The sequence below is a fragment of the Xiphophorus maculatus genome, chromosome 3 (genome assembly GCF_002775205.1).
Source record: "Xiphophorus maculatus strain JP 163 A chromosome 3, X_maculatus-5.0-male, whole genome shotgun sequence".
In the NCBI taxonomy this organism is placed as follows: Eukaryota; Metazoa; Chordata; class Actinopteri; order Cyprinodontiformes; family Poeciliidae; genus Xiphophorus; species Xiphophorus maculatus.
The window spans coordinates 20623840-20636668 of record NC_036445.1 but is presented as its reverse complement, the minus strand read 5'-3'; the positions used below and the strand labels follow the sequence as shown (position 1 = coordinate 20636668).

The window sequence follows — 12829 nt, the reverse complement described above, 5'->3', positions numbered from 1 at the left end:
ATCATATTGTTCAGTAGAAAGCAATTGTGAGGGTGTAGGAGTAGGTGTAAAAGTGACAGAGAATACAATTGGTAATAAATTAGAGTTGTTGATAGAATTTTTATTATACATTGCAAAAAATGTACATTATAATGCATACTGACATTTACACTTTTTTGTTGTTTAATTCTTTTTTTGTTAATTTTATATTCAATTACATCAAAATTTCACTTCAGGCCAGCCCTAAAATTCACCAACATTTTCTATAGCTTCAGGCACTAAAATCACACTGTGCACACATATCGGATGGACAATCTTGACATAATTTGCTTTTATATTTTTGCTTTTCTTCTCTTATTTGTTTCATCAAATATTATTGTTCAAGACAAGAAGAAAATTATCTTCAGGTCACGGACAAACTAATTACATATAAAAAGTGCATGCAGTGTGATCAACCAAAAGTGGCTTTGTTAAATATAAAGTGTCTGAAAAAGTGGCGCACAAGCATAATTCAGGAAAAACACAAGTGATGTAAACACAACCAAAATATGTTTAAGGAAGTGTAAAAGATCCAATACCAAAGATCAAATAGCCAAGAACATAACAAACTTCTTTTTTTTAATGGAGCAAATTATTTAAGGTTTGTCTCTGATTTTATTCAAATGACAAACTACTGAACGCACTCTTCACCTTGTTTGCATTGATATTTAAACATGGACAGGTTTAGGTGTTGAGCAGCAACCATCAGCCATAAAGCAACAAAAAAAAACAATAACATTTGTTCCATTCCACACATTTTCTTCAGCATAATAGAATAAAATAACTCTAAAGATGAACCATGTGCCTTGATGCCTTACCTGTCATCAGGCTCCAAGATCTTATCAGCGTTTTCTACAGCTACCAAACTCTATGACATTTCATTCTGACTTATAATATATATTCTTCACCTTTTTTTCCACTTTTATTAATAGATATGAAATCAGTAAAAAGAAAAATGATAACTTGCAATAACAGCAACATTTGCAGGGAGAGGCGGTGTAGTCACTGTAAGGCCTATACAACTGGATTCCTGAGACATTCGTGAGGGGTGCAAGTAGTCTTTCAGTGTTTGTGTGTGAAAGTGCTTTTTCACATGATGCAACACTTGTTCTTGTGCGTGTGAGGATCTTTGAAACGAAGTCTCTGTTTCGATCGATATTTCTCCAAGTATGTCAGCTGTTTACTGTTGATGGCTCCTCTGCGTTTCCTGCAATGAATGACAGTGGATAGCTTTACAATAAATAAATACCAGAAGATATTAAATAATTGTCAGATAGATTTTGCCAGTAAATTTTAAAAACTTAGATCAAGTAAATTTTTCTGTATTAAATGTGTTGGGTTTTTTTACACAGATCTTCATCATGAAACTTGGAATTGTGTGTTGGTCCTCTCCTGGGGGGAAATATCATTTAAAAACTACTGAATGCACTCTTCACCTCACGTCTATCTTAATGATAGATACTCTGCAAAATAACATCTTTAAAATTCAGTTTTTGTATTTGCACTCAAACAGCCACCACTCCTTGAATCCGATTGTCAGAATGTGGCATGTGCAACCGTTTCCCTCTGAGTCGGTTTCAGAAGTTGCACCATTGCTACCGATGTCAGCATCATTCATTTGGTCAGCAATGCTGGTGTGATAACACACTGAAAATATTTTGCTTATTTGTCTGTTCTAAAAGCACAAACCTGTTTCTTTTTTTTCCCCCCATTTTTGAAAAAAAATATAAAGCTGAATTAATTAGAACAAATATTCATCTAGCTGAGTAAATAGGGCTGTTTCTTTATGATGAAGGTCATATTAAAAGAATAATAAACTTGCTGGAGTAATCATTTGATTACGCTAAAAAATGCATTTTGGTCTGAATAGGAATATTCTGTATAATTTTAATCTATATAAAGTGTGGTGGTTTTAAATAGATAATAGTTCAAAGCGTAGCAATAATAATTTGTTCAAATTCTAGCTTAAATAGATTGTGAGAACTATTTCTGCTTTTTAAATAGTATAGATCTAACACTTACTGCCTGATGAGCTGAATGGCATCCTCATACTTCATCCCGCTTTCTATCAGCGCTAAAGCCACCAGCACAGGAGCCCTGCATGTATGTATATACAAACATTCACTGCTGCGACTGTGTCAATTTATGTTTCAGAGTTGTTGATTTTTCCTTGAGCTATTTTCATCCTTTATCTTGTACCTTCCCAATCCAGCAACACAGTGAACAGCCACACAACACCCAGGATCCTCCTGAAACTTCTTTTTCAACAAAGTCAGCCAATCATCAACCAGCTTGTTAGGGGGCGGGGCTCCATCATCAAAGGGCCAATCCTGAAAGGGAGTACGATCTCAGGATCTTTGTGTTTAGGTGTGTAAATGAAGAGTGTGTCAAATAAAAAGTATGAGTCCTTACCACCACAGTGATCCCGTCTTTCTCAAGAGGAGTTTTGTCGTAAGTGCTGTCGCAAACACGCACCACAGTTGTGACTCCGTACCTTTTTAAGACCTGTGCAAAGGAAAAGCATGGAAAGAACAGTGGTGAAACAATTAAAGACATAGCTGTAAAACAAGTTTTTGATCTCAGACAAATATCAATATGAGACATTAAATAAGAAATAGAGAAGTGCCAAGATATCCAAACCAACCTGGTCCAGTGTGAAAAAGTTATTGCCTCCCAAACTTGATAACCAGTGTTATCAAGTTTTTACAATAACTGTGTAGAGTAATTTAAATTGCTGTGGGGGAATTTTGGCAGACTGTTCTCTGCAGAATGATATTAATTATGCCCCATGATAGGGCTTTGGGGCATTTCATTGACTTGGTTTTAACAAGTGCAGAATTGGCTACTTTACTGCAAGACTGATTTTTCTTGTCATTTAAGGGTTAACTTGCAAGTGTGCTTCAGATCATTTTCCTGTTGTCTAACTTTTTTCAGATATAAATAAGTGTTTATGGTTCCATCAGTTATATTAATTTGTCCAGCCCGCTAATTTAATTGTAGCATTATTATGTTTGGCTCTTTGTATGATCTTTTTTCCGGAATGCTGTGTTAGTTTCATGGCAGATGTAAAGACACACACTTTCCCTGGTGAATATTTTTGAATATTTTCCCAAAGGTATTGAATATTTTTGTGATCACCATGTGTTTTTGTCAGTCTCTTTCTTATTATTTGTTACGGTCACTGACCTCTCTTCATGAGAGAGCTCTTTCTTTGTGTTTCAGCTTTACCTGGCTGCCACAGGTGCAAAGTGTTGGAACTCGTCAGCCACCCCATAAAGAGCTTCAACCGGAGCTGTCAGATCCCTTTTTTCCTTGGGCCTTGATCTGATGTGATCTTGTCAGTGAGCTGATTGTTTGTGGAGACTTTGTATGGTTTTGCTGTGAGCCTAGTGAGGCATTGAACCTCTTGAGCCAACTGGTTCGAGAAAGGGTTCATTTCTTGAGGCTTCATGTGCACACGAAACCACCTACTGGCCAGGTGTATAATCACAGCCAGCTGTATCTTAACACGTGTGATGCATTGAATTTTTGTCTATTATGGCTCTTGAGAATGACGTCACAAAAGGTGTAGGACGAAATCATTTGTCTACATAAATTATGTATACACATATGTGTATAATAAAATATGTTTGAATGTATTCTCTGTGTGTAATTATTCCCAAAATAGTAGTGTCATGTGATATGGCATGTTGTGTAATAAAGTTTTTCTGTGACTCTAGAAAAATGGCCTGGGCTTAATCAGGCAGAGGACAGTGAAAGTGCTTGTGGAACTAGGGAGGGGTGGTGAATAGGCTAATGCTTGTGTAACTTGGATGATTTCATGCATTTTTATTAAGAAACAACAATTTCTCCACAGTTTTTGGTTTCAAACGAGTTCTCTTTTTTGACACTACATGGATGATGTGTTATTATTGTACCCCAACTCCTTGGAGCACAATAAACACCTCACCTTTACAGAACATAAGAAACAGTAAAAAAATACAGTTCCTCATAAGCAAATATAATGCATCTGCAAATGTTCAGTTCACCTTACCTTGTTAGGGCTTATCAAATCGAAATGTTCCCACATAGGGGAAATCCTCCTCTTTCTCGCCGGCTCCATCCTACTCCTATCCTGTCCTCGCGCTCCTAAATCTCCTATCTCTCTCCTAAACTCTCCAAAGACCAAACTAACTGTCTCAAACTAAATAACCACTATCCAAACTCTGCTATCCAAACTATCAAAACTCTTTCCACTCTCTCAACTGACCGCAACTTGCTTTAGAAGCCTGTGGGGTTTCTAAAGCTGTCAAACCCCGCGCCAACATCTGAGCCACTTCCCGAAGCAGTCACGTGGTACAGCCAGGCAGCGAGGCTTCGGACGTCATCGTTTTCGGCTCCTCCCCTAAATGAAGCAAGCCTCGATACGCGCTTTACGGAAATGCCCCCTCCATTACTCGACACACGCCTCGAAGCCTCGGCACATCACGTAACATCACTAGAGTTCAGGTATTGTACTTTCTTTTTCAGTTCTCTTCTAGAAAGTGTTTCTATTTTACAATTAAGAGTGGGATGTTATGTTTGTTGTTTTGGTCTTGGAGACTGAAGTTTAAAGCTTCCCTGTGCTTGTTGTCTACTGTGAGTGACATTTTACTTGAACTGTAAATTAAACTATATTTTTGATACTGACACCAACTGTTTAGGTTGCCTTCTTTTTGTGTTACACCCAGTGCCAGCCTTGACCCTTATTGGTCTTGTGGGGGGTTGTAACATTATTGACCATAAATTTTACTTAAATGAGGCAACTAAGGTCTGCAGAGTTGTAGATATTGTACTTGTTCAAGATGCTGATAATTGTAATTTCACATGTTCCGCAATCATTTTTAACAGGCCATCTTCTTCTGGAAGGGCTCTCTTCTGTAACCATGTGTTTGCCATTAGTGGATGATGGTTCATACTAGGGCATGCTGGAGTTCCAAAAACGTAGAGATGGCTTTATACCCATTTCCAAACTGTATGATGATATGTTCGTCATACAGATCATTATGCTGAAAGTTTCCTTATGCACACTGACTAAACAATATTTGGATCATGAGGTGGTACTGTTTGATGTCTTTTATGAAATTACTTGCATAGCGATTTTCTGGACACACAAAGGCACTGTACAATGACATTGATCATTCTCAGTCATGCACACATTTACACAAGCTAATGGTGACAAGCTTTTGGCCATTGGCCTTTCTGACCACCACAAGCAGGCAGAGTGGATTAACATTGTCTGACAGGTAATAATTAAGTTTTTTTTTTGTTTTTAGGGTTTTTTTCCTTAAAAAGCATAGCTGGTAAAATGTTCTAAAAATGTGGTTAATTACAGGCAGTCACTTTTGTACATAGGGCCAGGTTAGTTTGTGCAACTTTTTTTTAAGCAAATAAATCACCATTTGAAAAGGAGCAGCATATGTACATTTACCCTGTTTATCATTTCTGGATATAAAAATTGTCAAATGAGCATTTAAATGTGGATAAAAGCAACAACAGAAGAAATTTGCTAGGGGTCAAATACTTTAAAATTGGGATTTACTAATAGTTTGTGAACAGGACAAACTGACTTCTATATCATTTGTGTGCATACACTTACATAGGTTTGAACAATAACAGGATTATTTTCCTTATGCCACTCTGAGTTCACACCCACCTCTATGAAGGAGTTGAGTGTGCTGTCAGTGGGGTTGTGTGTGATGAGGAATCTCATGTTCTTGTGGCACAGTTCCACAGGAGCAGGACGGTTCATGGTGGGTTGTTTAACCTTTGACTCTGCAAGGAGACCTTTGACCTTCATAATGTAGCAGGAATGTGTTAGTAGAAGGCTCAAAGTAAAAGTGTCCTTCAGCATACTGAAGGATGGCTAAGGATATCTGAGCCACTTAAAATTTGAAGGGCCTTTTTTTCTATACAAAAGGATTTAAAATATATTATTTTATTTTGCCCATAAAGTCAACAATTTTAATCAGTCTTTCAAAATTTCAGACAACTCTTTAGTGAATATTTTTCTTCCTGTATGTCAGCTGTAAATATTGAATATTGCAATATTTCTAATAAACTGACTAATATAAGTCATTGCTATTATATAAAATATAAAGTTCCCAAAACAAATTTTGACAATGACACTGATTAAAATAGAGCAGAAAATAAAATTAATCAAGACAGAGGACTTTAATTTTTTTTTCTGTGATTAAACTTTGGATCTGATGCCATCAGATTCTTTTATGCTTTATTGATAAAACAAAAGTTTTGCATAATAGACTTACAAGAACTGCATTGTGTGTAAGTGAATTCATTTTTTGTATTATAACAAAGAATCTCATCTTCCTTTGGTCAAGATTTAAAAGATCATTGTTGATGCAATTTATTGGACCTAGTTTCTGCTTAGATAAGTCAGACAGTTCAAGTCAAAAACAATACAATGCATAAATCCACGTTTGGATTTAAGATTTTGACCTCACTTGTTTAAAGTTGTAACTTTGCCCGGCTTCATTTAGCATGAGCTTCCCCATAGCATTCCGAAAAATACAAATTATTGTTTGTAATTTGTATTTGTAAACAGGATCTGTGATAGTATAATTAATCTGTAAGTAAAAGGTGTTATAATACATTCACAGAAAACACACAATGGGCTGCTGTCAGATATCTTGAGTCCAGTAGTTAAGGTGTGTACATATATCAGATGTATTTGAACATAAAATTATAGTCAGTAATTAAAACTGTCATTTAAAATGTCTTTCAAAATAGTCTTACCTGTTCCATTAAAATGTGTTACATTATCATGTTCTATAGAAAAGCTACTGCAGAACCACCTTCACAGTATCTTGTAGATGTTGTAATAAACAGCTCAAGCAATGGTGTAGCACAACATTTTATCCAGATCATGTGACCAAATATGACTTACCTTTAGCTGTAGTAGTTTGTAGCTGTCTTTAACTTAAATCTCCAGATGATTATGGACCTCCTTCCTGTTTTAACCGATGTATATTCACCAGTCCTTAGGATGTGTCTTCTTGATTGCTATGCCATCTGATGCCTGTGTCCTATAGTCCAGTAGTCTACACTGTGTCACTCTTACTTTTTATGCTTGTGATTGTCTCTGATGCTTGCTTTGTTTCTCTCAGTCACTCTTTATGTCCTTTTCTCTCTGTTCAGCTTTCAGTGCTGAATCTCCACTTGCTACCCCATTAGCTGGTGAGTTCATAAGGCAAATGATAGCGCTCTTTCAGTGTTCATAGCCCCAAGACTGCATGGCGCTGCATCGTCCCAGACACCGTCTAAATGTGTTGAGCGTGGCAGTAGTCCCCACTCTGCCGCACAAACGCCATCAACCGACGGTTCTGAAACAGAAAATATAAAAAACAAATATTTGTGTGTATTTTTTAAGCTTTATAGATGGACAATATCAGCCAGAAGCTATGTAGTTTATTAACTAGTTATAAATGGAAAAATAGCCCTCTTAGCTCCTTACAGCACCCTCCACAAGAATAGGAATTAATGAGAGAAATGTGTACAAAGCTATCAAACAAATTTATCTCTTATTGCCACATAATATTTTCACCCTAACAGTTGCAAAAGTCCTCAGATCTTTAATTTGACTACTTTGTATTTACTCTTTAAAGTTGATGAGTTTTTCTGGAAACTGGAAAGTACATTTTTAAGAATATTGCTATAAAACATTTCAATATGTTCTGTGTAATCACACAAAGTCTGAAAATACAGACTTTGCATTCTGTATTTTCAGTGTTCATGTACTGGTCCTGTTTTTGTATATTCAGATGTCATTTGGTTCCTGTATTTTTCTGATTAAGCATGTGTTGGTGCAAGTCCTGCTATAACTGTTTTTAAAATTTTGATTAATAATATATTGATAATGATTTGGAAGCATTTGACACAGCAGATTATGACACATTTCGCTGAAAACTTTAGATTGATGCCTTTCTGATGAAGCAACTGGCTCTTTTTATTATTACCATCTTTCTGGTCATGAACAGTTTGTTCAACACAGTTGTATTTGTTTCTGTTTACTTAATACAATAAAAGTTTCCCTTGAGGTTTTGTATAACAAATAAATATATAGAGCAGAATACTCCTGATGCATCTTTAGATATTTGTGCTGATGACAGTTGTATATTTTGACAGTTTATATAATAATTATTGGATCATTCACATTCAACTTGATATCATTCCTTTGCTTGCCTTTCTCCTCAAACTAGTTCTAAATACTAAATATCTAAGGATATTGTTATCAAACAACAAGAAAGTATAGATTTTCCCTGCTGTTATGTCCAAGCAGAATTTGTCTGTTGTAAATGTCTTAGTATTTTAATATATATAAAAAATAAAAAACCTAACTCAAAACCATCCATATCATTTTATTTGAAAATACTTCTTCTTACTTCACATCAATAATGTTTATATTATTTAGATTAATCAGTGGATGCAAACTTATAATCCATCTTTACACTTTATCCTTTTTATCTAAGTGACATTTACTGTCTAAGCCATGTTACTGGCTCCTTAAATATAGCTGAGACAAAGTAACTGCATGTTCTGTCTCATGTGTTGCAAGTTCTTTCTTTGAGCTGGTAGCTATGAAAATAACTACCAGGAAAATTAAGGCATTATAAGATTTTTCATTTATGCATCAAAGAATAGAGTCCTATAGATTATAGCCAGTTGTTTTGTTGCATGGATTTTTTTTTTACTATTTCGTGTTTTGCATTTTTTATAACAATTTGTTCTTTAAAATAGGACCTCATTCCTCAATGAAAGTTTGAGTTCTTTATTTTATAAGATTTTACAGACAAGATATTGATGGAATCAGAAAACTATGAGGCTTCCAGTCAACAAGTAACCTTCTGCTCTCTTCAGAAATTCTTAGAAAAACAAGCAGCGAAAGCCCAGAGGTAAGGTGCGGTCATCTCTAACACCCAACACACAGACTCACTCTACCAGGAGCCTGTTGACAATCTATAATTAGTAATTTATCCGGTGCTGTTTATAATCAGGATAGAGATTCGCTTTTTACTTTCACTGAGGTCCATTTAAAGCAGTAAAGCCAATTTGCAGTTATGTTGATGTCCTACTTGTGTAGAAGAAAAACAAAGGAACCCCATCAGGAATGTTTGTTATGAACATTGAGTCCATGATGTTGCTCTGATTTAAAGCTAAATGAAAATGGTATCTGAACAGGCCTGCTGTGATGGCAGTACGCACACAACACACACACAAGATAAATTCTGACAATTCATTTACCTTTGCTCATTTTCAGTTTAACACCTGCAGAAATGTTTTGGTATAGTAAGTCAAGAGCTTCTGTCTTACCTTTTCTGACTGCTAAACAGCAAAATCCAAAACCGAGGCAAAAAGTCAAATAAAACAAAGTCCTGAAGCAACAGCAGCCACAAAAAGATTAGTGTGCTGACATTACAATCAGCTGACTCCCTGTTATAGTAAACCTGCACTAAATACCTACAGCTGTATTTATAGCTCAATCTATACCAGTGACTGATTATATGACGCATCAAATTTTTGGTGCCAACAACTGGCACTGAGCTGTGCACTCTTGTGCTCCTCCACCCTGTCGCTTCTGGAGAATTTGTCAAACTTCTTTGATTCCAATCACTGCAAGCACCAACATATTCATTTAATTTCATTTGAGCGCTCCACAGCAAACATTTAGAGTGTTTTTTTTTTGGTGGTTGTTTGTTTGTTTTTCTTCTGGTTATTTGACCACATCAGGCAACATGTAAACAGCAGCAACAACATTTGTAGGAGTTTACTCTTACCACTTAGGTCCTCAGTGTCCCCTCCAAACACAGATTTTGTTCAGTCACCTCGTTTTTAGTAGTTTTCCACAACGAACAAGAAAGACATCCAGAAGTGGGGAGGGGGGATATTTCTACAACCACCTGTAGCTAACTGTGACCCACTAGAACATTAACCTCCTCCCTTTCTTGCTGTCCTTTCCGGCCGGCTCTGTAGTCACTGCAACGTGCTGCATGTGCCTGTTCGTGGCTCTCTTCTGCTGCAGGAGTACAGTGTGTGTGCTGGGCTGAGGATCTGCCGTGAGCTGGTCTAATCAGGCTGAGCAGCCATCTGACCCTGACACTCCTGTCACCACCAGAATACTCCAGAGTTAATGCTCTTAGAAAGAGAGATGAGGAGTGTAGTACCCACTGTTACTCTTCCCCTTCATCTCTTTCCTTTTTAAAGCAATTGGTCTTTCTCACTGCTTCTATCTCTTCTGTTCCCTCCCTGCTATTCAGTTTGCAATGCATCCATTATAACATGAGGTTTTTTTTCTTTCTTTGAAAAGTAGAGCTCTCTTTTCAGTTTATGTTTTGCACATTGACTTGTTTCCCCTCTCCCTTAGAGATCTAAAATTAGATAGTCGTTTGAGCTTCCAGACAGACTGGACAAGTAAACTCACTGATCCTCCGTTAATGGAATAACACTCCTCTATAAGAGAGTGACAATTTGAACTTTGTTTCATTTTAGAGAATCATTACTTTGAATGAAGAATTTTAGCTCATTGCAAAGTTATCACAGTAAATCAGAAGACGGATTAGCTCCCTCCCAAAAACATTTTATGAACAATAACTTGCAATGCTCTTTGCGCCCTTAAAAGATTTTTACATTTTATCACACTACAGTGGTTTTTAGATTTACTGTGACCAACACAAAGTAAATTATTTACCCCCTTGTGTCAACTTTGTAGACCCACTATTAGTCAAGATTATAGTTGCACATTTTTTGGGGTGGGTCTCTATTGCCTTTGCAGGTCCAAAATATCTAGTCTTTGTCCATTCTTCTGCAGAGCGTCACATCCTTGCAATGCAAGGATGAGGCAATTATTAATTGTCACTAGCTGTAGAGTGACAATTAACAAGGTTTTACTATCTATACTCAGTTGAATTTAGGTCTGGACCTTGACTGGGCCATTCTATCACATAACTTTGCTTTGATCTAGACCATACCACTGTAACTCTAGCTAACAGAGCCCATCTTGTGGAAAGTCATACTTCTGCAACAGTCACTAGTCTCTTACAGCCTCCAACAGGTTATTCTCTAGGATTGCCCTGTATTTAGCTCTATTCATCTTCTCATCGAACCTAACCAGCTTTCCTGTTCCTGTGTACCACGACCCTCTGTGTTTCTGTTCTCCTTGCCCAGCCTGACAGCTTAGGTTCATAGCGAAGAGTTGGACTATTCTGGAGACAATTGGTTTGACTGGTTCTAATTTAAGAAAACAAATACACTCCACAGTTTTTAACAAAATAGAAACTTGTAGCATGGCAAAATGAGGGAAAAATGTAATGGGTATGAATACTTTTGCAATGCCCTGTGTTCACCTTTAGTCAGAAGGCATTCATTACATGTAACATACTTTTAAAAGAATAACAAATTAAGGCTTTAGCTTTCCATCAATCACTTCGAGTTGAGGTTAATGTGACTGCCCACCCACAGTGGTGAAAAGCCTAAAGGCTAAAAATAACTGTGCAGTTTATCACATCAAATAAAGAAACTCTTGCTTAAGTTTTCCGACAGTCAAAACTGTTTTGGATCCACAGTGGTGAAAAGTATTCGGCTGATATGTTCTGACTTGATATTACCCCACTTTTGGTTTTCATTAGCTCCTCTTGTGATGTTTTGAAACCCAAACAAACCCACATATAGCCTGAAGAGGTGATAAGAAATTCCAATGTCAGCTTGACAGTTTTACTGATAAACAGTCTCTATAAATAAGAGTGGGGGTAAAAAATATATATTTTGCTTAACTTTTTGGTTGAGCAGTGGAAACTTAAATTAATGCACTATTCATTACAGACAACAGCAGAGGTGTTATTAGTATGGGTCTGATGCAGGAATATGAAAGCAATTCAAATGTGGAATTCTGGACATCAAGTTAAAGAAAAAAATTAAGTCATGTTGCGTTTTACTGCTCAACCAAACTCATAGTCTCACAGTAAGTGGAAAGAAAAGAGTGTTTTCAAGGCCCCACTCCCATTTTTATTAAATAAATCAGTAGGATAACTTGCAAAATATTAAGCTGAATCATTTCACCATAGCTTCATTGAAATGTCAGGGAAGTGTCTGAGGCTTCACAATCCACTGATTGGAAGGATCATAATATAAATAGTGAATACTGAGGATTGCTGGCTAGACCTTGAAAGTGAAACAGAGATAACTACTGTAGGTGTTTCTGCTTTTGAAAAGTTGCCATATTTTTATATTTGTTAGAGAGCATTTTTTCAAATTAAATGTCTAACTCAAACTTAGCTATGAAGATACATTATTGTCCCAGTTGGAGTTAACTCGTTTTGCTAAATTTAAGGTGCTCCCTTTGTATTTGTGGTAATGTTGTACAGTTTTTTTTTGAAAGGTAAATGGACTAAAAACTAGACCACACACTAAGTAATGAACGATTCTTGAAAACAGTGAATGAGTAAACATTAGGGCCATGTCTCTCTTATTTACTCCTCACACTCTAAGTAAATGAGGTTGTTGTTGTACTTGATCCTTCTTGGTAGGCTATTCTTGGTGTTATGCAATGAGTGCCTCTATTTAAAACCTTCTGATTCTTTTGTAAGGGAGCTATAATCTGGCTCAGAAGCTTCTAGTCTCACTTGAATGTAAAAATATGGTCTCTAATACAAGCATATTTGTCACAAAAACAGTTTATTTACAGCTGATAAATACCAGTAAAGACATTGTATATGGAAGCTTCTGAAGAGAAAGATTAGCCATTTATCTTCTTGTTGTTCATAAGTGAAGCAAATTGTTC

The 12829-nt window shown here is 36.4% G+C and overlaps 1 protein-coding gene across 3 annotated transcripts; it reads right to left on the bottom strand.

Annotated features, from left to right (window-relative positions):
• Positions 1 to 79: 79 nt before the first annotated feature.
• LOC102231034 (protein tyrosine phosphatase type IVA 3) lies at positions 80 to 10195 on the bottom strand. 3 transcript variants are annotated; one of them, XM_023331576.1, is made up of 7 exons: positions 9831 to 10195; positions 6944 to 7379; positions 5693 to 5811; positions 2431 to 2523; positions 2218 to 2348; positions 2041 to 2115; positions 80 to 1225 (listed from the first exon to the last, which is right to left on the bottom strand). In XM_023331576.1, the coding sequence occupies exons 3-7, from the start codon at positions 5786 to 5788 to the stop codon at positions 1108 to 1110; spliced, it is 513 nt and encodes a 170-aa protein (XP_023187344.1). In that variant the 5' UTR covers positions 5789 to 5811; positions 6944 to 7379; positions 9831 to 10195; the 3' UTR covers positions 80 to 1107. The 3 variants fall into 3 exon arrangements, with proteins under 3 accessions (XP_023187344.1, XP_023187341.1, XP_023187342.1); XM_023331573.1 differs by having other exon boundaries at positions 5693 to 5830; positions 9831 to 10194; XM_023331574.1 differs by lacking the exon at positions 9831 to 10195 and adding an exon at positions 9367 to 9491 and having other exon boundaries at positions 5693 to 5830.
• Between the last annotated feature and the right edge of the window lie 2634 nt (positions 10196 to 12829).